Source organism: Lipophrys pholis (assembly GCF_963383615.2).
Source record: "Lipophrys pholis genome assembly, chromosome: 12".
Taxonomy (NCBI): domain Eukaryota; kingdom Metazoa; phylum Chordata; class Actinopteri; order Blenniiformes; family Blenniidae; genus Lipophrys; species Lipophrys pholis.
In genome coordinates, this window is record NC_137641.1 from 19085854 (window position 1) to 19110064 (window position 24211).

Here is a 24211-nt window from a genome sequence, read left to right on the forward strand (position 1 = left end):
CCACATCAGTAAATACAGAAATGTTTTTTTGAAGTGCAGTAATCTGACAATAGTAAAAATATGAAATTATGACACTGATCTGTTTAAATTTACTTACTTGCCATTAAAATGCTTCCTCGAACTTCATGTTCATATGCATTACATAAAGCTAAACTTAACTAATCATTTTCACATTTTGGAAATTTGCAGAAATATGATGAAATAATTTGTCATTTTAATGTGAAATCGTAAACAGTTGTTCACTTGTCGTCCTCCAAATTACAATGGAATGCGATTAAAGTCTTATCCCTTATTGTCATACTCTTACTGTATTTTCCCATGCATAGTTATAGTAGGTAAGTAGTCTATAGTTGCTGTCAAATGTTGAACTCTTATGAAACAGCTGGGGTTTTTTTGGAAATAGTGTGGAAAAACCCCCAGCTGTCTGGGCAGACACAATAGCAGACACATATATGCACGGCTAGATACCAAAGAAGATGAGCAATCACTCATCAAGCATTGAAAAAAAATCAGGCCTGCCCCTTTTCCCACAGTCAAGTTGGCCCCAGGATAGCATAGCAACGCAATGACACCTGTGTGTGCGGGGCATGCATGACATGTATCTGTGTGAATGTCTGTTTGCATGACTGTGTGAGAATATATAGTTTCCTCGAAGCCGCTCAGGCTTCTTGAAGGCGTTAGAAAGCTGGATGACTCTGCATGCACGTCGTATTGCAAGATTGAGTTATAGTTGGAATCAGTCCAGGGATAGAAATCTGTTAAGAAGCCATGTTTACAGTTTTTCCCCTGATGTGTCTTTTTACATGCACATCGAAATGTTAAAATGATAGCACTTCCTTTACTGTTAAATAGTTCATTCGACGATCCCACTTACAAACTTGGTTGAAATTGACTCATTTGCTTACAAGCAAAATTCAGTTTGAATTGAATCTGCAACGTGAGCGAGCCCGGCCTTTACCGATCAGGCTGGCTGAGATGCAACTTTAACAAGTGTTGTCACTTTAGTGCTTTTCTGGTTGTATTGTAAGCACAAATATAAAAGAGATGCTTCTGATAAAGGAAGATGAATTTCTTATTCTGTCGGGATTATTTTACAGTTGCATAATACTTGTTTGAAAGCAGATAGAAATATAGGGCAGTATGAACACCTGCATTGTGTCACCTGTTTGTTTAGGCACAAAGTAAACTCTGTCTGGAAGATGATGTCAACGTGTTAAATGGTTTAAGTTTGATCACTTCAGCAGATGGTGCTGACCATAATCTGTGGAGACTGCTTTTGTACATCAAACCCCCCCCCCCCCCCAAAAATTTGAAACAACGGCAATCGCAGAAATATATATATATATTTTATTTTTATTTTTTTAAAGTATACCGATATCTTCCCTCTCATCAGCTTTTTTTCCCTTCTGTCCCACTTTTTGCGCTTAGTCTTATTTTTCCAATTTATCGTAACTCCTCAATAATACAGGGGCAGTTTTGAAAATATATATTATACCATGATCAATGTAACCAAACGTATAAGTTCCCAGCATCTATTTCTCCTCAACAGCTGCTTTATCAAGGTGTGAATGGCTCGAGCTGATCACCACTCAATCTGGGTAAAAGAAAGGACAACCCCTTTTGAAAATCAAGGTTATTGTCATAAAACCAGTCAATAAATATAAAAGTAATACATCATAAAAAAGAAATATAGAAAAATAGATTAAATGCATCATTTAGGTATCGAGACACAAATGTCATGGTTAACCAATATTGGTTTAAACTGTGTTCACACACCTGTTCCTGTGAATGAGGATGTGCATTTGGCGAGGACCAAAAGATAAATTTCATATGTCGTAGTTCACGGTCACTTTGAATGCTCTGATGCAAATGCCAAAACAACAGGCAAGGTGTCGTCACGGCTGAGCACGATGATCTGAAGAGGGCATGTTCACATGGTCCCAAGTACTTTGTGCAGCTTGTTGGACCACCTTTTCTCTTTCCTTTCCCGTTTTAATAATGGCATTGCACGCTGTGATATATAAGTGGTTTGTGAAGACGGCATATCTTTGTTGTTGGTTGTGGTTAGTTGCTTGTTAATGGAGTTTGGTTCTAGGTTGGTGAGGGTTTTTGCCATTCTCTTTCTCCATCTTTGTCATTTTCAGTATGCTTCTGGAATAAGCCTCAATACATAGCTCCTCTGAATGTAGGAGCATTTTTTGTCCAATCTTTAAAAAAAATAAAGCACACAGGGACATTCTGGTGTGCTTGTGTTCATGTTACACTCTCACTGTACTCACCTTCTTGTACTTCGTTGCACCCCAAAACAGCCACACTGAGACCATTGTAAAAAAATGCTGTTCACACCCACCCTGCCTCAGTAGTCGGTCCCAAACACCAAAAAAGCCGACCTTGAAACCGGTGTCAAATCACCCACATCAGAATTGCTCTTATAGCATTGCTTCATCGTCACAACACCCCAAGAAGTTTTTGAAGTGTTCCCCCACTCTGCTCAGCAATCTGAGTTTGCCCGGCTTACCCTCCGTTTGGCCTGCTGACTTTCCATCTCCCCTCCTCTTCCAAAGTTCTCACCCTGCCTCCCCGCTCCGCTCCACTCCCAGTCTCACTCTCCGTTTCAGATTAGCCAAGGCGAGGAATCCGGTGCAGCCGGCAGCTGGAATGTCCTGTTTGTCTTGCTCTGTTTGTGTGTGACTGCATGTGTGAGTGTGAAGTTGGTGAGGCTGGTGCTGTTTTTTTATTTTGATGTGTTCCATTGTCTAAGAGCCAAGCTGCTTCCTGCCTCTGCTCCCCCCCCCCCCCCAAAAAAAAAAGCCCTGAGAGAAATACGGAGGATGAAAAAGAAAGCGGGAGAGAGAAATGGTGAGAAAACAGGACAAGGTGACAGGCTGAGATGGAGAGAGGAAAGAAAGTGAAGTAAGAAGGTGAAAATAGCAAAGGTGGAGATAACCAGGAAGAGAAAAATATGAGGCAGGAAGAGATGGAGGGATGGAAATGGGAGGAGAGAGTTGGCGAGGGAGGAAGAGAGGTAAGAAGGAAGGAGCGAGAGCTTCAATAGGGCTTTTCCTCCAAACACCAATACAATGAAGTAGTGCGTAATTTCCCATGTCCCCCCTCCACCCCACCACGCACGCAAAAATACACACCGAGATTCTCATAGGTGATACAGTTCTCCTCTCTGCGGTCAGGCTGTTATATATTGGTCTTTCTCATATGTGGTATGTGTGTGGTCCTGACATTGTGGACCACGCAAGCAACGCAGATATGAAGGATGGGGAATCTTTGAGGAAAGAACTAGTAAACAGAGCGATAAAGATAAGGGAGGAGATGCGGAGGAAGAGGACGTCTGACAAATCAAAAACGATTGCCAATTAAGAAAATGTAGATGAAGATAAAATAGTTCCAAATTCCATTGAAGTGTATGTGATGCATTTCCCTGCAAACATGTGGACGTGCATAAATCTGTGTGTGTGTGTGTGTGTGTGTGTGTGTGTGTGTGTGTGTGTGTGTGTGTGTGTGTGTGTGTGTGTGTGTGTGTGTGTGTGTGTGTGTGTGTGTGTGTGTGTGTGTGTGTGTGTGTGTGTGTGTGTGTGTGTGTGTGTGTGTGTGTGTGTGTGTGTGTGTGTGTGTGTGTGTGTGTGTGTGTGTGTGTGTGTGTGTGTGTGTGTGTGTGTGTGTGTGTGTGTGTGTGTGTGTGTGTGTGTGTGTGTGTGTGTGTGTGTGTGTGTGTGTGTGTGTGTGTGTGTGTGTGTGTGTGTGTGTGTGTGTGTGTGTGTGTGTGTGTGTGTGTGTGTGTGTGTGTGCGCGCGCGCGTTTCTGGTTGGTGTGGAGGGCTTTGACGTGGCAAAGCGGAGCATTCCTGCTGGGTGGTGATGTCATGAGAACTAGCTCTCCACTTGCAGACAGACAGCCCTGTTTATGTTCCCCTCCAGAGGAGAAACCACACTCTGTGTGCGTGTGTGTGTGCGCGACTGCGTTATTGGCTCATGGGGGAGGTGGGGAAGCCAAGAGGCACTCGAGAGGGTCTACTTTCCCCTGCCGCTCGGGGAGAGGGAACCACTTACTGATGCCTTCCTCTCAAACATACACAGAGAAAGAGGAAGTTTCTCATGTTTTGCAGAGCACAGTAGCTGCACAGCCAGACTGTGCTGCCGTGAGTGATTGCCCCCTGCTTCCAAATAGTCTCCTAAGGGAGGCAAAATTCTTTGCAGTGTAATAACAAACCCCAGGTCAGCTAATGACCGCAATACTACTCGGGGAACTGATCTTAAGTCATTAAAATTGCATTTGAACATGTCGTGTTGTGTAACTTTAAAGGTGCATTTCTTAGGTTAATGAGTCAGACCTCCAACATGTTTCAGGCCTCATGAGATCTGAATTACATTAAACTACATCTAAAAGTAGGCCAGATATTTGTTAGCAGTAGCAGTTCCTTTTATTTTACCTTTCAAAGTGTGTGTGTGCGTTTGTCATCTAGATTCGCTTCAAGATTATCCACGAATTCAATCTCTATCAGTAAAATTGAAATCAAGTAGGTAACTTAAGAAGAATGTTGTGAGAACCAGCTCTAGTAATCATGTTTTCCTCTCCCAGATACTGCTGGTATGATCGTCTTTGTGTCTGTGGTCATGGTTTAATGGTTTCCCTTGCGATAGTGAAATGTGATCTTTGGTCTTTGCAGCTTAGTGAATCGTAGATCATTCTCCCACACTCTGCATGCACCGCAACAGAGCAAGCCATCCGAGCTTGTTCAGCCTGCGCTGCTGCACACAACCGGCAATGATAAAGAACTCTTGTCAGCCGTGCTAATACCTGCCAGTGAGAAATAGCTGAGAGGTTTAAGGTTGTTATTATCACAACTCTCAGGCACACGGGCCCACTTTAGTGGCATGAGCCGCTCCTCCTCATGCAGCCCAGCTTTTGAGGTGGCCACACTTGCTCACATGTGAGATGACAAATGAGCTCTCTCAGCAATTCTTTTTTTGGGGGGGCGCAGGGGGCTTTGATCTGCTTGCCATGACTTTCAGATTTGAGGATAACTTGAGGGTTTAAAGAATAACGATGTGAAATACACATGTTTCTGTGCAGGCTAAGGTAGCAGCTGTACTCTGTTCATTGACTATTTCAGGACCATTTTTTAATGCAGTAGTGTCTCTGATGGACAGATGACCTGTCCAGAGTGCCCTCCTTGCTTTTGCCGATTCTCAGCTGCGATCGGCTCAGAACCCAAAGTCTGGATGAAGCTATAGAGGAAGTCTTCGCTGCATGATTATGATTTATTTATTTTTCCTACTGGTAAAGAAAACTGATTCTGGTTGACGTCTTTTTAACAACACTGGAGAAGGAGTAAGACATTGTCCTCTCCAGGTTGGTGATTGCAGCTTGAATACACTTTTCAAGCAAATTATGCTCCATTGCTCCGTGATGTTTCCTTAATGTTAGGTTACCAGATGAATCATTTTAGCTACTGTTCAGCTTATGATTGCTATCTGTGTGATGGTTGTGTGTGGTCTGTTGTCAGTGCTTTACAGTAACACAAGAGCGAGGGTATTTAAATTCTGCAGCTGTATGGGTCTTCCTGTCTGCAGTTAATGGGTTTGAACTGTTTCATAGTCAAAGTTCATAAAGGGGTGGATTTGTTGACTTCTTTTTGTATTGACATTAAACCCAGAGGGAAATTCTTTGTAGAGTTGCTGGAACAGAAAGAACATACAACATCTGGGATTAATAAAGTATTTCAATTCTATTTTATCAAACTTTTAGTTCACGTGGTCTGCATATGACTTCTACTCTCTGGTCTAAATTCTGTATTGGTCTGCAGCAACTGGTTTCATTTGTAGCCACCAATGGGGGAAAAAAAGTAAATTTTCATTGGCATGTGAATTTGAAGGCATGGAGAACCCCCCCCCCCAAAAAACAATACTGGAGTTCACTGTCCCGTATCTCTGTACAATACTAACCGTATGTCGACCATCTGTGTGTAGATTGATGCTGTGTGTTAGTTCAAGCTGGTGTGTGTTCGTTTTCGTGTGTGTCTTGCAGTTTCCGAGAAGTAGTTGTGTCAACAATTGAATTTAAACCTCATGGAGACGGAGATAATCAATGGTAACCCCCCCCCCCCCCCCGTAACAGTTTGTGGTTTGTGAACTAAACTAAACCACAGTGTGTGTTTTGATGGAAGTTTATGCATTTTGTGATGTATTGCTGTTTTGTTCTTACTTTGTCTGTCATGGGCAAAACTGAGTGCCATCATTCCAACTGTTTGTTTTCACAGTTCTTCGCAGAGGTATGTGCAGTCAGTGAGCGTTGTTTAAATAAGTGGAGCATGTTCGCTGCTTGTAACGTGCACTTGTACGTCTCTGGAATGCAGACTTGGATGGGCCAGAAAACCTTCAGCTATGTCTTGCAGTGGGTTCTTCCCAAAGCCTGCCTCTTACGTGATGTGATGTTATCAGGAGGTTAAAAGTTTGTTTGCTTTGGGAGCTCCAGGCTTGGCGGGTGCACACATGCACACATTTTCTCTTGTTTTGTTCTCTCTTTCTCCACTGCTGCTCACGGAGTCAGATTAAAGTGAAAGTCTTAGCGGGATGGGAATGGTCAGAGGCACACACCCCCTAACCCCTGGGAGCAAAGAGGTAGACGACTGGAGAGGTCAGGCTGCTTGGCCTGGGAGAGGCCTGAAAAAGCAACTGGGGGTGGTAGATAGATGGATGGGCATATGTAGATGGATTGATATAGATCAGAGGACAACAGAGAGCTAACTGAAGTGGGGTTTGTGGTCAATACACCCGTACACCCGTAATCAAGAGAAAGAGAGAGGAGGTGGTATATGTTGATGTATGGGGCAATCAAGAAGGTGAAAATGACAAATAGAAAACAGACTGACAGGATCATCTGCAAAAGCAGTAAGCTTTGTGAAGACGGAATGAAAAATAAGATGCCAAGAGTCATATCTTAGACTTTAGACTTACATGAAGCATTGGTGATATAAATGGAATGGAAAATTAGACCCACACTAGGTTTAAAAAAAAAAAAAAAAAAAGATGATGCGCTGCTTGCGTCTTTCCCCTTCACCTCCCCTAGAAGAACAAGGAACAGCCCTGTTTCTCATCGGAAACGCATCCCAGACCATTAACTGAATCCATGCAGTCTGAAGACTTTGCTTGCCTTTGTGTGTACTTTTTGGTACATCAAACTTTGCCTATGGGCCAAACGTACAAAACAAAAGTCCTGCTGGGTCTGTCCTGCTGGGTCTCGGTATCTCTCATGTGCAAATGCAGGGAGACTGTTAGTTTTGTCTACAAGTGCAGTAACATTATACACCTTTATCTGATTTCAGTACTATGTCAAAAATTAAAAATGGTTTTCTATTAGTGTTATAATCTTACCTTGAGCAAAGTTGTGACACATTACAATCAAATGTGAAATCTCTAAACAGCTTATGTGTGTTTACCGTTAAGTGTCAGTTCATTTGTATGAATAAACACTTGCCTTGTATGAATACAGTAACTTTCTCTTCTTGCTTATTTGAAGCTTCTGAATACCAACCATTCCAGACTCCTCATTCATTCATAAGACAGAGTGCTGGCCTTTGCACGTGTGCGTGATTGTTGATGTGCATGGGTGTGTGATGGTGTAATGTTACCGACTTGTCTGGGTGTGGGTATTTGTGGCTTGGGCGTTGCCTTTTTTCCATGAGCCTCGGCTTTTGACTGTCGGACCGTTAACATTGTCCATGTGTGGATGTGAGAAGACGCACCACCAGCGTGTCTCATCACCTCAAACCAAATCTGCCTATCTAATAATTCAGTAATGTATCAAGTCAAGCTGCCCAGCATCACCCTCTGTTGGGGAGAGGTGCGTTCCTGAGTACCTGTCGGTCTGAGCAATCCCATGCACCCACTACGAGCACACACATACACACTCGTAAGGCCTCCTTGAACGCAGGGTGTCCTTTCATTTCTTTCTTTCCCTCCATTTTCCTGCTGTCTATTTTGGTCAACTGGTGGCCCGTTCCCACAGTGCTGCTGTTCCCATGGTTATCGCCGCGGAGATAGCGAATGGGGGTTGGGGCGGTGGCGGTGGTGGGCTTGACAGGGGGAGAGGGAGACAGCGTTGCTCTGTTCGAAGAGATAGGGGACTATGTGGCTGTAGCAGAGGAGGAGGGAGTGAGGCGGGGTGGTTTGGGGTTGGGGTCAGGGTGGTGGTGGTGGGGGGGTGCATGAAGAGCATGGGGTTGAGTGTGTGTGAGAGTGCGAGATGCATAGCTCTCATCAACATCACAGGTGGCCAGTGAGGATTCAGCCAGCATGAACTTGTCAGTGTGGGATTATCTGATCTATCCTCAAAATTTCTAATTAAGGAGATTATTTGTCTGGATGAGAGCGTATGGTCACATTGGACATGGTTGGTGCAGACCTTCCAGAACCTTTGATATGAACTAATATATATATATATATATATATACACACCTTACCAAACTGCTGGGTGTGACATGTTAAGATGCTGTCTTCGGTAGTCGTGAATTTGCGCTGGGGTGCAAAAATAAAGGTGGCAAAGGAAGTAAAGGCGGAAGGGGGCAGTGATAGTGAGGGGTGACAAGGGCCAGCGAAAGGAGAGAGAGCAAGGGAGCATGGTAGGGCAGGCGGGGGGAGAGGAGGGGAGTGCGGGGCTCAGAAAGAGGGACGGATTCAGTTCCCACACTTCTAATTACTGTGTCACTGGAGACTGAAAGGGGACTGCCCCTGGCCCTAGGGAATTTGCCGGGGCCGGTCGCAGAGAGGGTGCAGTGGAGGAGGGAGGGAAGGGGGACAGGGGAGGGGAGGGGAGGAAAGGGAAGGAATGGTGAAATTACAAGAGGACTTAACAACACGGGAACTCTCTCCATCCTCCTTTCTCTTTGGTCTTACCTCACTGCCTTCGCACTAGAGGTGAACCCCTTCACTGCGAGTTCCCCTCACCCCTCCTTTACTACCCACATGCCCCAACCTCTCACCTCCGACCCACTTCTGCTTAACCCTTCTTTACCCTCCTCCACCTCGGTCCACTCTTTCCCTTTGGCCTTTGTTCACCATCGTGTACTGCTTCCTTTTTTGCCCCACACCCTCTTTTTTTAACCTCCCCCTCTACCTCGCCGCTTACCAATGCTGTGAGCCTCTCCTGCGTGTCCTGTTGACATGAACAAGGCTCCCAGAGACACTTTGAAGTGAGTTTGAATTCACAGACCCACACACACACTGGTGTCTTATCCCGTATCATTATTGCCACTTAACCTCAAGCCCTTTCCCTCTTTTATTTACCTTTATCTCACTCTCCCATAGCCTGTGCACTGTGGGCTGTGTGTGTCCTGATAATATCCATATGATGACTCTGATTGATGTGCGAATCTCTTGTCTGCTTTGGCCTGCAAGCTCTGCAGAGTTTGAAGCAGTAATTATGCACTATCTGGCTGAGCATCTTCAGACTTAGTTATGCCTCTGTGTCGATCGCAAATGGCAGTCCGTTAATTCAAAGCTGTCGTGGACCTTTTCAGACTTCTGCGTCAATAACTCACCGCCATTAACGCCAGGGGGCATCGGGTTTCTGAAGGATTTGTCTTGAAACCGCATGAAACTTGTTGTTAGTGTCATGGCACACTTGTACAGTGATGAAAACATTCGCCATGTGATTTGTTATAAATAATTTTATTTCTGGTGTATACGGATCAAACTGGAAAAGCGCGGTACCATAGATTTTGTAGTAGACCGGACCAATTGCAGCCTCTGCAGTCTGTGTTGGGTGAGACTCTGCGGGGGAGGGTAACGGCGATGCAGAGGGTTTGCGTCGCAATGATGTCGATGTCGATTTATTTCCCCTGGGTCTTTTGCAGTCGATTGGCCAATCAGACAACATTCACCAGCATATCACACAGATTTAACATGAGCTTCTCAGCACTGTCAAAAGCAGAAACGGTAATATTTAATTTAATACTTTTCACTTTTTGTGACTACTTTACAGCTATAGAACCCCTCATAACTTGTGAAATATGCAAGCATGAATAATTGCAGTGGATCTGCAAAAAACTCAGTGGCTCATGTTTTCTTGCTGTGTCTGGTTACCATCAGTCACATCTCATCAGTGAAAACCTGCTTTAATTTAGGAAGAGTGTGCTCTTTAAATGTCATGGTTTTTGTGTGATTGCATTTTTAAGTTAAATCTTTCTGTATTTGATTGCCCTCTGTGTTTAAGGTGTGGCGTGACAAATCGTTGGTCTGGGCCTCCACTCCACTGTCGACTTTCGCCTTGATTCATTTATTTTGCTTGTCTTCTACATACAGTGGTACTGGATGATGGCGATCAATTGTTTTTGAGCTTGTAAACTTGTACTGCATGGGTTTTTTTTGTTTTCTTTTATCGTTTTGTGTTGATGGTGTATGTTACTGAAAATCAATGTAGGTGACCGTCTTTTTTTTTTTTTTTTTTTTTAACATTTTTCAAGTAAGGGGCAGATAAATATAAGAAATATTTTCTTTCTCCTTTCATATCTTGGAGGTGTTCATTTGGAAATGTAAAGTGCATTAATGTACAAATTCTGCTTCCACTTTCATGAAATCAACTATATATATATATATATATATATATAACAGGTGCTAAACACCTTTCACTGCATGTTCTACTGTGTATAATTATGCTTGTGACAAATAACGGTCTTGACTTGAAATGACTCTCTACTCTGCATGCACATGTTGCTGCCCCTGCTGTTTATGTAGTTGGCAAGTTTTACGCATGTAGAACTCTTTGAAGAAATGAGGCCGATGATGCACAGATGCACAAAAGCACATAAAAGAACCTTAAAACTTGAAAGCACATGCATGAGCTCTGTGGCAGAATGAGAATTTTGTCATTTCCTGCTGTCAGCCGCTCGTATCTGATTATACAAGATTCACCTTTGATGTCGGTGAGCGAGCCTGTGAAATTATCTGGTGGAACCGCACTTTGACATTCACACTTTTTTTCTGTCAAAGAGCCATGTGAGAGTCTTTTACCCGCCGTTCCCTCACAGCTCGCGATGAGAGAGGAGACCAGACCAGCAGCAGCCACCACTGTCAATATTTACAGTCCTAGATGAATCACTCTGCATTACAATAACATTCCCTGCGTGCCTCGGCATCAGGAAGAGATTAGAAAAAAAGGAAAAGTGAGAGGAGGATTGGGGGGGGGGGGGGGGGGGGGGGGGTGGGAAGGTGAAATATGCGCCAGCAGCGATAAACGTTGAGCAAAGGAATCTGCCGGTGGCTCTCCCATGACGAGGCATTGTGCATGTGCAGATGAAGTTCAGGTTTGATGGATCCAGTGGGTGGAATTTCAGTTTGAGTGTGTGGGTGGAGTGACAGTTTGAGAACTGTTAGCGCATGTCGAGGAAACGCTGCGGATGTCGTAACGTCAGGTCGTATGAGTGCAATGAGGGCATGGGCTAAATAAGTGGATTTGACCGTTTTGATCTGGGGGGAGAGAAAACACAGTTGTCCCATCTGAGACAAACGTCAGGGAGAGGGGAGGCCATTTAGAGCCCCAAGTCGGGTCCAAATGTCGGCTAACTGTTGTGTGGTTGCTTTTTTTTTTTTTTTTTCCCTTCCTCATTTGAGAGAACCAAGTGGTTTTATTGCCCATATGACGGTACCACAAAAGCCTCCATTTGTGGGACCTGGGCAATTGTGCAACATTCAAAGGAAAATAAGCTGAAATCCAAAGTGTGTCAAAGGACACACTGCGATTCCCACAGGATTTCGTGAGAGTATGGTGGCTGGACCTCATTTGGTTTGAACATGTGGCCCTTGTATGTACTAAAATTCAAATACACTCTGTTATTAACAATATTGTGGCGGGACGTATTGTACACTATTGTACGCTGCCTCAATCAGGACAATCAATAAGAAAACTGGCCAATCTTTAATCAGTAAAATGAGCTTTTGCTGCTGTTGCCATCACGTTTCTAAGTCAGTCGGATTCAATGGCTGCTAGTTTGAAATGTTTCACATCTGATTAAGTCAGACTATGGGTGGGTGTACCTCTCTTGGTCCCTTGAGGGTGTCCAAGAAATTGGTGAACGTCTTGTTTGATTCGAATTTAAGTGCGTCATTCTGGTGCACTGATGCACAGGCTGGGTTTAACAAACACGCTGTTTAAGAAAACACAATGAAGTGTCTGTTATTTTTAGAATTACAGGGACCCTTCAAGTTCATTAAGAGTTGTGGTGAGACAAAGTAGACAATGGCTCACGACCACAATCTCCGTAATTAAAGGGGAAACATTGCTACATTTAAAACCTGCAATTATTTAGTTTGACTGCAACAATTTACAGGTCGGAGCTTCTCAAACACTGTGCAAAAAGTTTATTCAACATTTGGAGCGATTTTTAGCTGTGACTTTCAATATTTAGTGTTTTAATTTCAAGCCCTATTAAAGAAGGAACATATGAATAGAAACTGGCTGGAGGGTTTAATCCAGCTTTATGTTTTTAAGATGAGGTGTTTTCATCCCTCTTCAAAACTCATTGCCCAGTGAGCCGCATTGTTAACCGGCCTTTTCAGCTCCTTGTTTTCCTGAGCTGTTTGGCTTAGACCGGCCCCAGCTATCTGGCGTCTGAAGAGAGAGAGAGAAGAAAAAGAAGCACTTGGGGAAGGAGAGAAAGAAATGGGTTAGAGGTGATGGACAACCAGAGAGAAATGGAAGGTAACACTGGAAGGGGGTAGATGGAGCTCCGAGCACGACACGGAGGAGGGGAAGACGTCGGCTGAACTGCATCGGGAGGGAGAGATGGAGGTCGGGGTTGAAGGTTGAGTGTGTAAAAAACAGAATGAACTGGCTGTGCCAAGCCAAGGGAAAGCATTAGTGCTATTTGTGTGACGGCTAGACTGTTATCTGCTAGACTCTAGACTATTATCTTCTTCATTACCCCTTTTAGTGAGCACAAATAAAGGCAGGCCGGGCGAGCGAAAGAGGAGGGGGAGAGAAAAGGCAGAAATGTTGAGGGCAGGATGAGGGTGAGAAAGTGGTCGAAAGTGTAAAACAATGTCGACAAGGGTATTACACCAAATGAGGCAGACGACCCCTCAAATCTTAAAGACGGGATTTTGCAGGTTCACTAAATCAAGGCCATGATAAAAAGAGATATATGGTTAGTCATGCCTAATTGCTCAGATCTGAATGCACAGTAGATGCTTTTCAATGATTTATATCACTAAATGGCCTTAAGGGCTTTGCACACCTGTTTGTACGGACTGGGGTGCACATTTGAAGCAGACCAAAATGTAAATTAGACACAGAGCTGAGGATTAGCGTCTTGTTTCCATGACTACTGAGCATGACGACATCGGGAGTGGAATGTTTACGTGGCAAAAAAGGAAGCTCTGAAGAAGAATTGAGAGAAAATAACAATGAAGACAGAAGCACTGGTGCTGGTATTGTATATTTGTTCACAATGAAGCATCAGTTAGAAATAAAAAAACAACTAAAGAGCTCAGTCACAATGCACAATTCAGGTGGAGGTGTGAATTATTATTACTGTGAAGTATTGATCAGACAGAAATTATGACAAATTATTTCTAGGAATTATTATTGAAGACAAACAAGCAAAGCATCAGGTTTTCTACTGGAAACACTTTTTTTTTTTTTTCCATAAGTCATGGATGTTGTGTCCTGTGGGCCAGTGATCCCCGGGACCGTCCAGCACAGTTTAAAAGCTTCCGTCTGCAGTGGTTTTGGTTTTATCTCGTGCTCATTGCAATGTTATTGCTACTTGACATTTTCACGTTTTGTACATATGAACGCTGATTTCTACATTGTGTCACCTTTCTCTTTTTTTATTTTTTAATTAAAAAACATATTCCAAACTGCACTTTGCATGTTTTACTACAGTAAGGCTTTGTGTAAGGGACAGGATGGTGAAACATTTAACACGTGCACCGAGACCTGACAAGGTACTGAGGTATCGGGCAACAAAAGGAAAACCCTTCCCTGTGAAAATGAGAGACGCTGCTCTCCTCAGTTCCCATTTGCTTCCAGTTTAGTTAAAAGAAAAAGTGTCAAAGAACATAAAACTAATTGCCAGGATATGCAGTGATGCACTATTCTGTGATTTGTGTTCCTGGGAAAATCAAGGACAACATGATGGGACTTTTTATAATTTGCACTCCGTGCAGGTAAAGCGATTGGGTGCAACGTGAGTCAGGGATGGGCAAGGCTTTCATGTGAGAGTTGCATGTGGGTTTTTACATCTTTTGCATGCCTCTGCGGTGTGCGCCAGTTTGCATGTGTGTGTGCGCGAGTGCGGTGAGTCAGACTAAGGTGTGTGTGATGTCAAGTCCAGACAGGCTCTGCCGTGGTCCAAGTTCAGGTTGCTGTCAGGTGGTAGTGGTTAGTTAGCAGAGCTGGTAATTACCTCAGACTGTCGGGCTGAGATGCTGGCCAGATACCCTCGGGATACTGTGGGAAAGTACATTTAGTAGGTCAGCACAGTTTCCCCCACAATGCTCATCTAAGAGCTGAAAAGTGACCTTTACTCCAGGTGTTAAAACACTCGTGGACTTAAGGAATTTATTATGACCGTGTCCACCAGACAAATGTAGAAAGCGCCTTAAGATAACGGCACATTGTAAAGGATACAGTCGGTTGTTCATGTCAGTGTGGCAGTGCCTGCAAGACATGTGACAGTTCATGAGCTTGTGGTCAGAAAAACAAGATTTTTGTGGCAAGACAGTTCTTGTTTGTGCTTTTGGGTTAATTACTGTCATTAGAAAATGACCTGATTTGATATGGCAATACTTGTCAGTTACATGCTGCAATTTGTTGGGTTTTTTTTTTTACACTTTGATAACCCACTTTGTAAGTGTATTTTAATAATACTGTGGTTTCACACTTCATTTGGGTTCACAACATCCGATTTCTAAAGTGTTTGACTTGTCTCTTAGGTGAGCTAACCTGAGCAGCAATTTTCAAAACTGAGCTGTGTGAATGCTGCAGTTAATCATTTAAATCTTTTCTACCTCATTAGGTTTTTACTTAATGTGATTATAAGTTGGACAATTAGATTAAATAGTGGTTTCAAATTGTGAAAATGATCTTGCTCTACGGAATAGGTAAAAATCAAACTGTTGCTCACCTGAATATTTAATTTTCACTCAAAGACTGCGATTTGAGGATTAACACTTAAAGGATGCCGGCTTTTTTTTGAAGGAGTGATCTTAAATGTTTTAATGTTTTCATTCTGTTAAAGAACAAACTAAGGCACTGAACTTTCCTGCAGTTCTGTATCGCATGTCTTTCTGAAAATAGGCATCCAAAGTCACTGAACGTGACCTTAAGCACAACATGGGAAGCCACTGCTCTTCATGTCTGCTTAGTCATCGTTTTCTCACCAGAAGAGGACCGATGTGAAAAGGCAAATTTTTCCCAGTTAGGCATGACATGCCTCTTCCGCTGAGCTGGCATCAATTTACAGTGACAAGCTGTCAAAGTGTTTCACATTCTCTTTCATGCAATGATGGCAGCAAAAATGGAAGAAGAAAAAAAGTTTTACACCACAGATGTCCTCAGGCAGAGGACTACAAACTTTCTCAATGTGTTCATGCGGTCATGAAATTTACATAAATTACTGAATTTTCTTTTTTTTTTTCTTTTTTTTTTCCAAAGGTAAGCAAAAGATGTGTTCATGCTTCCCTCTCACTCTTCTTCTCTCCATTTCCCACGCTGCCCTCTTACCTGACTTTCCACAATTTGAATCAAATCAGCAGTGCCCAATTGGCTGGTCTAACCATGTGACCTACATCGGCCCTAAAAGCACCGCCTCTTGAGATCAGTTTAGGATTTTCCCATGGGAGCTGCCTACAGAGCCAGCGCAGTGTGTTTGAGCACGTTAGGGGGGGGGAAATCCCCCCCCCCCCCCCCCCCCCCCCAACCAACTCCTTTTTTCTCACCCCCCTCTTTCCTACCTCCTCCTCACTATCCCCCCCTCTCTGTTCTCTCTTTTTTTTTTTTTTTTCCACCATCTCCCATCCTTTGAAACACAGTATCACACTTTAGATAGCTTTTGTTGTCACGGCAAGGAGCGTTCAGAGTGTGAGAACGCAGGAGGTTCCCTGAAGAAAACTCCGAAAGAGCAAAAGGACAGAGCGAGCGAGACAATGCAGCAACCGCCTGAAACTTTGCAGAGTTAAATTAAAAAAAATAAATAAAAAAAGCCAACACTGTTAAATGCTTTGGGACGTTGGGGCTGGTTTGAATTGGGTGTTGAGGCCCTCCCGCAAGCTTTGAATTGCCGTTGGAAAACGGTTGAACCGCTTCTTAGAGCCCCCAATTGAAAGAGTTATTTTTCATGTTTGCAAATGTTTCAAACCGGCGCCGTTTGTGTCAAGCAGGGAAAGTTTGTGGTTTTGCACTTGGAGGAGAGCGGCGCGCCAATGTGACATCGGCATCAATTCTTTAAAAAGTGTCGAAGCAGGTGACCAATCTACATGTAATTGAAGCCGCATGAGGAACTCAAACATGCACGGGGGTTGATTTCTGTCCTGGAATTGGGTCAGTGGTGCTTTAAAGCTCCACAGGAGGCAGCTTTGTTTATTACCTTCTCTGTGACGGCGACATGCCTCCGGAATCCCGCACTTAAGTACAAAAACAAATCCCGGCTGTTCGCAGATATATTTTATGTGTTAGATCGGCTAATATCAGTGTGTGTCTGTGTGTTTGATGTAAATTAAACACACACACTCAGTCATCCTCCCACATTGCTGTCTGGTGGATTTCTGCTGGATCATTGCTCTTGTACCTAAGTGTTTGGATTAATTGTGGAGTTATTTCCATGCAGGTTTGCGTGTGTGCCCGCCTGTCCGTGGCTTAGCCCCGAGAGTTCAGAGCAGGTTCTGGCTTGCTCAACTCTGGGAAACTTTGAGCTGAGCAAATAGCTCGCTCTGCTTTCCTGGCGGCTGCCGCTTTTCGTATGTGTGAGCCATGTGTACAAGCTTGTGTGCGTTTGTATGCTTGCGGTTTATGCGCAGTGTTGTGTAGCTCTCTGCAAATTGTAAAGTATTTTCTCTCTGTGGTTTTTTTTTTGGGGGGGGGGCCTGTTTGAGGACAAGCATAAAGAGGTGAATGTGCTGAAGGAGAGGGAAGCTTCATTCCCACAGTCGAGGCAGGAGGTTACACCTCTGCTATTCCCACACCTCTGCTGTCTCTGTCGCCACTTTCTCCAGTCCTGAGCTCCGTCGCCACAGAGACGGACGCTGCTGCTCTGCGTGAGCACACAGAGGAGAGCACCCACTTTTGTGTTACCCACATTTATGCTCTTTCGGTTTTTTTCTTTCTCATCCCCTCATAAGTAGAGATGAACCTCAATCGGGCCTAAGATCCCGGGTTTGATTTATTGCGCACCTCTAAGTGGAATGCTGTTTGCTGGGTGGAGCTCAGGTGTATTGACAAGGTTTTTAGCACCGACACGCTGTCAGGATGGCCCACAGACAAGTGTGTGTGCTCACGTTGGGGGCCGGCAAACAAGAGCTCACTAATGTCCCAGCAGGGAGGCCTTTACCACCGAGGAGGACAAGGCAGCACGGACATGTGAATATTACCTAGGCGTAAACGCTGTCTGAACACTCACTCACACCGATCTGATCCCTCCTCCTGTGACACTTGGGCCCTTTCACACCAAAGCAACAACCTGGGAAAAATGTGCCTCTGCTGTCGACGTGTGAACCGGTCAACACAAGTTATCAAGCGGCCCCATTTTTACTTTTACAGTTTTATCTAGTTTATACAGGGATGTTTGGTAAACGACAAGCAGTGACTGATTATATGCCACCGTGTTGGCATCGTGCCATCGCGGTGTATCACAGCACAACAGTGGAATATGTGTGTAGCTCTTTTGAGTGAATTGGCAAACATGAAATGAAGTCTGTCCACTATTTCAGTTGTCGCTTTAGTTCTTTGTTCCTCTACACTAAATGAACAAATGACTTCTCTACAATAAAATTACTCGTGCCACACACGAGCTTCTCAGTCCAGTTGGAAATGCACAATAACATTGAATGGAAGTTGTTTTTGAAAGAGGAGCGGAATCATTGTCTCATTGCATTTTTCTGCAGCATGAGAAAATATGATGCAATCTAGTTATTAAAGGGTTAAAAACCATGTTGAACATCCGATAACTCGATGTTTAGGAGGCGTCAGAGCACAGTGTAAAGTGACTGCACAACTAGGATTAGACTGTCGCATATTTGAAAATGTTGTTTATGGTCTCCCTTCCCGTTTAAATAATCCAATTCTGTTCTCTGCAGGCGTGCAACAGCGACGAGTATGCGCCCGTACCCAGAGAAGACATGACCAGGATGCTGAAACAGAAAGGTGCATCAAACCTTTATCTCACCTCATGATACAAATCAGTGTGTTTAAAGATATATACACATGCCAGGAATGCTTCTCTCTGCTAAAGCGGTGATAAATTTGTATTTGCTTCGCAGGGTTTTTACCGGAGCAGGTCGACACTGACGACACGTGGCAGGAGTCCCACCACCAGGACCATGAGGATCTCACCCCCTCCGTGAACCCCAGCCTCCCCAGGTATGCCCTTCAGTGTCGCTGGGCCTCCGTCTCAGGGCTGGACCCCGACACGCTGGCTTTCCCCGGGGGGTCGCCCATTCAGCTCCACACCGTGCCCCCTGGACTGTTGCCGAGGATACCGCTGTTCTACGTCTGCACCAGGTGTGGCAAGGTGTTCTGGGAGGGCTCGCACTACGGCCGCGTCCTCTCCATGTTTCAGGAAGTCTTAATGCTGACCGATGAAGACGATGAAGCAGCTGCGGAGCCCTTTGCTGCGCTGGCACTGCAAAACTGACAAACCCGCCGGCAAATTTCATCTGTGGTCAGACACAAGTAAACGGTTGATTTATCAAAATCCCAGAACAGGAAGTAAAATTAACGTTAAACGTGAGAAAAGTGGAACTTTATGTTTTAAGTTATTTGGACATATATTGGCATATATCAAACATTTAGTCCCCCATGAGTATTCACCGATTGGCCTTGACATTATGTCGTTTGACAAGTCATGTTAGTGTCAAAGGGGAGCAGGAGAACCTGCATGACGGTAATCAAATGGTCTTAATGTTATTGCTGATCCACGTACAGGTGAGTTTTATTGTTCATGTTTTAAATCAGAGAAACTTTTCTTTAATTGTGAAATGTTGAAATACGATGGAGTCGTGATTAATAGTCATTTTCGACAAACTTTGTTATTGTGTGTTTGAAGTGAAGAAAATATTGGCTCACGTTTTTCCAAATCTCGACATGCAGCCTAATATATGTTGTTAAGTCTCGAACAATTATCCTCAAGCAGGAGATAATAACTGAGTTTTCATGGAGGACTAAATGAAGCAAATATCACACCTTTTTTTTTTTTTTTTTTTTTTTTTTCCCAGTCGACTTCCTGCCCATCAATTACTCTGAGATATAATGTTGTTACGTCTCTACTCCTAAATTTTAGTTGCACTTGTTTTAATTACATGATGCAAATAAGACCAAGTAAAAATTCACTCATCAGCTTCGACCTTTGGGGTTTTAACTCCAACTGAGCTATTTAAAGTGACGACAGTGAAGGACTCTCACGTGTTTTTTGCTGAATATCTGCTTTATTCTCACTGCCTCTCTTTTTTATTTTTATTTTTATTTTTTTAAATTCCAGAGGCATTTCTCAGATGTACGCTTTTATATTTGGGTTTTGAAATGGTTGTTAACGTGAGGCGAAAGCATATTTAGATTTTAGTAAACCAAAGAGCGTTGGTCGTCGGGATGGCATCGTTCGCGTACCTGTTAAGAGAAGTCATGATCGGAGTCGTTCTTAGTTTTAGTTGTGGCACGTTGACCTGCACGTGATATGTTAATTCCTCGGGAGCGCATTCATTCACTGAGGATTTATGTGATCAGACTGTAAAGCCTAAAACGTGTGCATCGCTGTGGATTTAGTTGCATTCGGCACTTTATGGGGTCACATCTGGTGACAGCTGTTTTTGATTTTACTGTTCTGACTTTGCCAACATTTCTCAAACTGTACTTTTTTCATTGTGATTACCTTTATGCAATGTCTTTTTTTTTTTTTTTTTTTTTTCGTTCCAATAAATGTTAAAGTGTTATTTTATTCCTTATCTGTGGGAAGCAGCATTAGCTTGTGATGGTCAACAGATGGCTTTTTCTAAATTCATGAAGCAGATGGCCGAGGACTAAAGGTGGGCAGATTGATGAGATCATCTGAGCTTCACTGATGCCTCTCAGGTGTAACATCAGCGTGGGGGTTTCCTGCCCCGGAGCCGGAGAGCAGTTGGGTCACAGAAGGTAACTCTGCACATACCGACACAATCCCCTTCGCATTTTCTCCTCCAATCCCTCAAGCAAGACTGAGTTTCCGTGGATTAGAGTGCGATTCTGGAAAATTCTGCAATTTAACTGTTGAGAAGCCAATTTTTTTCCTTTTTAAATTGAGTTTTTTTTTTTTTATTGAATCTTCTGGCAGTTTTTGGCTCAGTTTGACTTTACTTTGATTCATTTTCGTCCAGTTATTAAAAAAAAAAAAAAAAAAAAAAAAAAGATTTTTCCCACATTGCACAACATCATGCATATTCTTTATCCGGTGAAACTGGCTTGTCACAAACAAATTCTGAACTCAAGAGTGAAGCCACAATCGTGAAAAAGAAACCCATCACTTTATTTTCTTCACTTCTTGGTTCAAAGCTTTTTAATTTTTTTTTTTTTTATTGCTTTGCGATGAACCTGAAAAGTGTCATGCAGAGATAGACAATACATTTGTGTCAGAACATGTGGGTAAAGTAATTGCATGTGCAGTACTTACATCTTTGCTGGGTTTCTCGTGCTGGAAAATCAGTTTTTTAGGAAATTCTGGTTAAAAAAAACAAAAAGTCACACTGAAGATGTGGGGGTCTCAAAATCTCACCATCCCACATGTAATGTGCCTTTAAAGGGTTAATGTTACGCGGTAGGCTTTGCGTTGAAGCTGCATCGTATGGGTGAGTTCAGATTGTTATACAGTCATAAAATGTAGGGATCTCTAACCAAAGCCAGATGTGTGCCTCGTTTTATTGATCGTGTAATTTGCATGGAGAAAAAAGCCGGAGTGATTCTCAAAGACGGGTCACACTGAATCACCGACATCGGCGTGTTTTCAATGACTGCGCTTGATTCACAGCAGCTGCAGGATGAACAAGTTTTGTATCTCTGGGCATATCCTAACACTCCAGAACATGCACATTATCATCCCACTAATAACCACATCACAGTCGCGTGGAATTCTTCAAGTGTTTGATGTGTGCAAGTTCAAATGTGTCAGGTGGCATGGCACGTTATTACAACTGATGGAAGGTAAAAGTTACTGTGGAAAAACGCTGGACTCGAATCAAAATGCCGGGTCTCTGTATCCGCTTACTCTCCAGATGTGAAACTCATTGAAGTCTATTGAAAGAAATTGACTTTTTTTTTTCTTTTTTTTTTTGTAACCTTCCATGTTCAGAAGAAAGGATGCGGACTAAACCGCCTCAAGTCTGTGCAGCAAATGTTTTTAAAACGGATTAAACCTAAAATTCCTAAAAATATAGACGAAGTCTGACGTTGAATCTTTTCTTAAATCAATGAAATATGTTGGCCTTTCTCCAAAACGGAAGGGATCCGTTTTGCCTTAGCTGAGCAGCTCAGTATGAAAGCTGACTGATGTCTGAGGGTCGACTGTGAGGGAGAACAACCGACTGCACCTACAGCAGCTTACACATTGTTAGCCAGCTGGGCACTTTTACTTCCTATTATTCTTGGTATAGTCCTGCTATATAAGAATATAGTTTATTCCTATTGAGCAAATGAGGGGTACATAATCCAAAGACACTCAAAAGCACGTTACTTTGTCTCTATTTCCAATGTTATATAATTCCGTTTGCACTGAATTTGTGGGCCCAGCTATGAAAGGTCTTGCCTCCCTGTTATTTTCACTTACAGTTTATACTTTGTTTCCCATTGAGCCTCCGAAAAACTGGAGATGCTTGTCATTCTTGGATGCAACTCTGTACCAAGTCATCTGAAATGAGCCTAGAATCAGTGTGGAGATGGGACGGCTGATCATAAAGTATGTGGAGATAAATGGAGCAGATTGTCCTGCAGGGGAGTTTGGACCTTCTCTTGCCAGGTTACATCGTTAAAAAAGGAAGCGATCCACCAAAGATGAGATAATGTATATGATCTGTTACATTTCAAGCATACATCCTGAAATACAGAGAGAGCGAGAGAGGAAAAAAAAAAAATAATTCTTGGCATTCAGCCACCCCTCCTCCCAAAGCAGACTGTGTCATAACTGCAGTGACATCCAGCTTTCCGGAAGTGTTTTTATTGGTATGAACAAAGTTGACACCCTATAGCTCCCAAAGTAACCCTCTCTGCCTTGTCCTGGTCCTTGTCCGGGTGGTCGCAGCCCCGGCCTCTGCAGAGCGCGAGCTTTCTGCTGCAGCACCGTGTTATTTGATCCTTGCTCTTTCTTTGCTGGGAAGAAAAGCTCGCCTCTTTCCCACGCTCTGAGGACACGTGGTGCCCGGAATGAATTGGATTCAGTAAGAACCTCCCCGCCTGGTGAAACGTCACCTCCCTCTCTCTCGCTCTCCCTCTCTCTCTCTCTCTCTCTCTCTCTCTCTCTCTCTCTCTCTCTCTCTCTCTCTCTCTCACACACAGACACACGCTTTCAGTCATGTAAAAGAACAATACTGCCACAGCGTTGTGGCATTTGTGCGACACGTTTCATTTAGCTTCCCTCTTGCATCCCGCAGAGTGACTTTTTCCTATCTTGGCTCTCCAGCGACATACATCTTGTCCGGGCGACTGGACTGGACGGGACGGGAGGGGAGGGGAGGCTCCTCCCGTCTCGTCTGGTCCCGCCTGGCCCAACATGGGTGTCAAGAGTCTCGGTCCAGGTACACCGGGCTCTCGTTGCGCGGTCTGGCTGTCTCCATTCGAAGCTCACGTCTCTCGCTTCTTTCTCTTTATGGAAAAATATGCACGCCTTGTTTATCAACACATGGCGGCTGGGCAGAGATATGGCTGCACAAACAGAACCAGAATAGATTTGCGCTATCTTGGTGGAACCAGTTTCCATTCACAAGCTGGAGGGGGTACTTGATTCAGGGCACCAGTCAGACTTCACTGCCCCCAGTCGTTGAAAGTGATGACTAAAAGTCTTTGGGTTGAATTGCTTGAAAGAAAAAGAAAAATCTCATGCACTTTTACACAGTACAGGAATGCAGAAGTGTTTTTTTTAGCCTGGCAAAGTAGCGTAATAATAATTGGACATGAGGAATTAGAAAAAAACAATGGAGCAATTATTTTATCTCTGCTTAAGCGAGCATACCTTGGCTGCTCCCCAGGCACACATTACCAGGAAAGACTCCAGAGTGGAGTGTACTGTGTCTTGGGGAGGGTATTTGGGGAGAAACTCATCCAGTGGAGAAACTTTTGGCTCCTGCTGTCTGTGCAAATGTTTTCCAAGTGTCCAGACGCATTGCAGCTACAGCTCTGATAGCGGACAGATGTTCCTGATTTTCCAGAAAATGTTCTGCACTATTCAGTAACCAAAGACAAAAGGAGGAAAAAAAAATGCGGAGGATTGTGCAAAAGTTTTAGACATTAAATGTTAAAGGTGGAAAACAGTGTCTCCACCAATGAACTTCATTCAAATACAGTAATCTGATTTTTTTTAATTTTTTTTTATTCACTGAGCTAAACTGGCTTTAAAACCATACCAATGCTCCTCAGGTTGAGGTTTTGCACACTTGTACGTGGCAGGTATGCCGATGGGAGCATCTTGGAGAGCAGTTTCTGTGGCTTTTCAAACTCTCGGTTGTTTCTGTCCATTCATGTCATGTGCAGGTGGAGAGGGGACACGGAGGAAGCTATCTGTTGGTGTATGTTTGGATGTAGTTGTCACACTGCACAATGAAGTTTGCATCTTGGCATCTACTTCTATATCGCAAGTATCTTAAACTTTGGAGCATTACTACATGCATTAAATGAATGCACTGTTTGAACGGAGCATGCATTAGTCAGAATCTTTTCACACCCGTCAGTGTAAGCCAAGGCTGCACTTTTCTCATGGGTTGTTGATATTGCGTTATTTCTTGCTCACCGAGACAAGCCACACTACTCACCACAT

At 43.6% G+C, this 24211-nt stretch overlaps 1 protein-coding gene across 1 annotated transcript in view; it reads left to right on the forward strand.

The window, feature by feature from the left end:
- exd3 (exonuclease 3'-5' domain containing 3) overlaps window positions 1-20149 on the forward strand; it is a 40598-nt gene extending 20449 nt beyond the window's left edge. The window contains exons 20-21 of the mRNA XM_080476847.1: window positions 18303-18369; window positions 18486-20149. Of these exons, the coding sequence (XP_080332973.1) occupies window positions 18303-18369; window positions 18486-18859 (441 nt within the window). The 3' untranslated portion in view covers window positions 18860-20149. The remainder of the gene's footprint in view (window positions 1-18302; window positions 18370-18485) is intronic.
- The last annotated feature ends 4062 nt before the right edge of the window (window positions 20150-24211 follow it).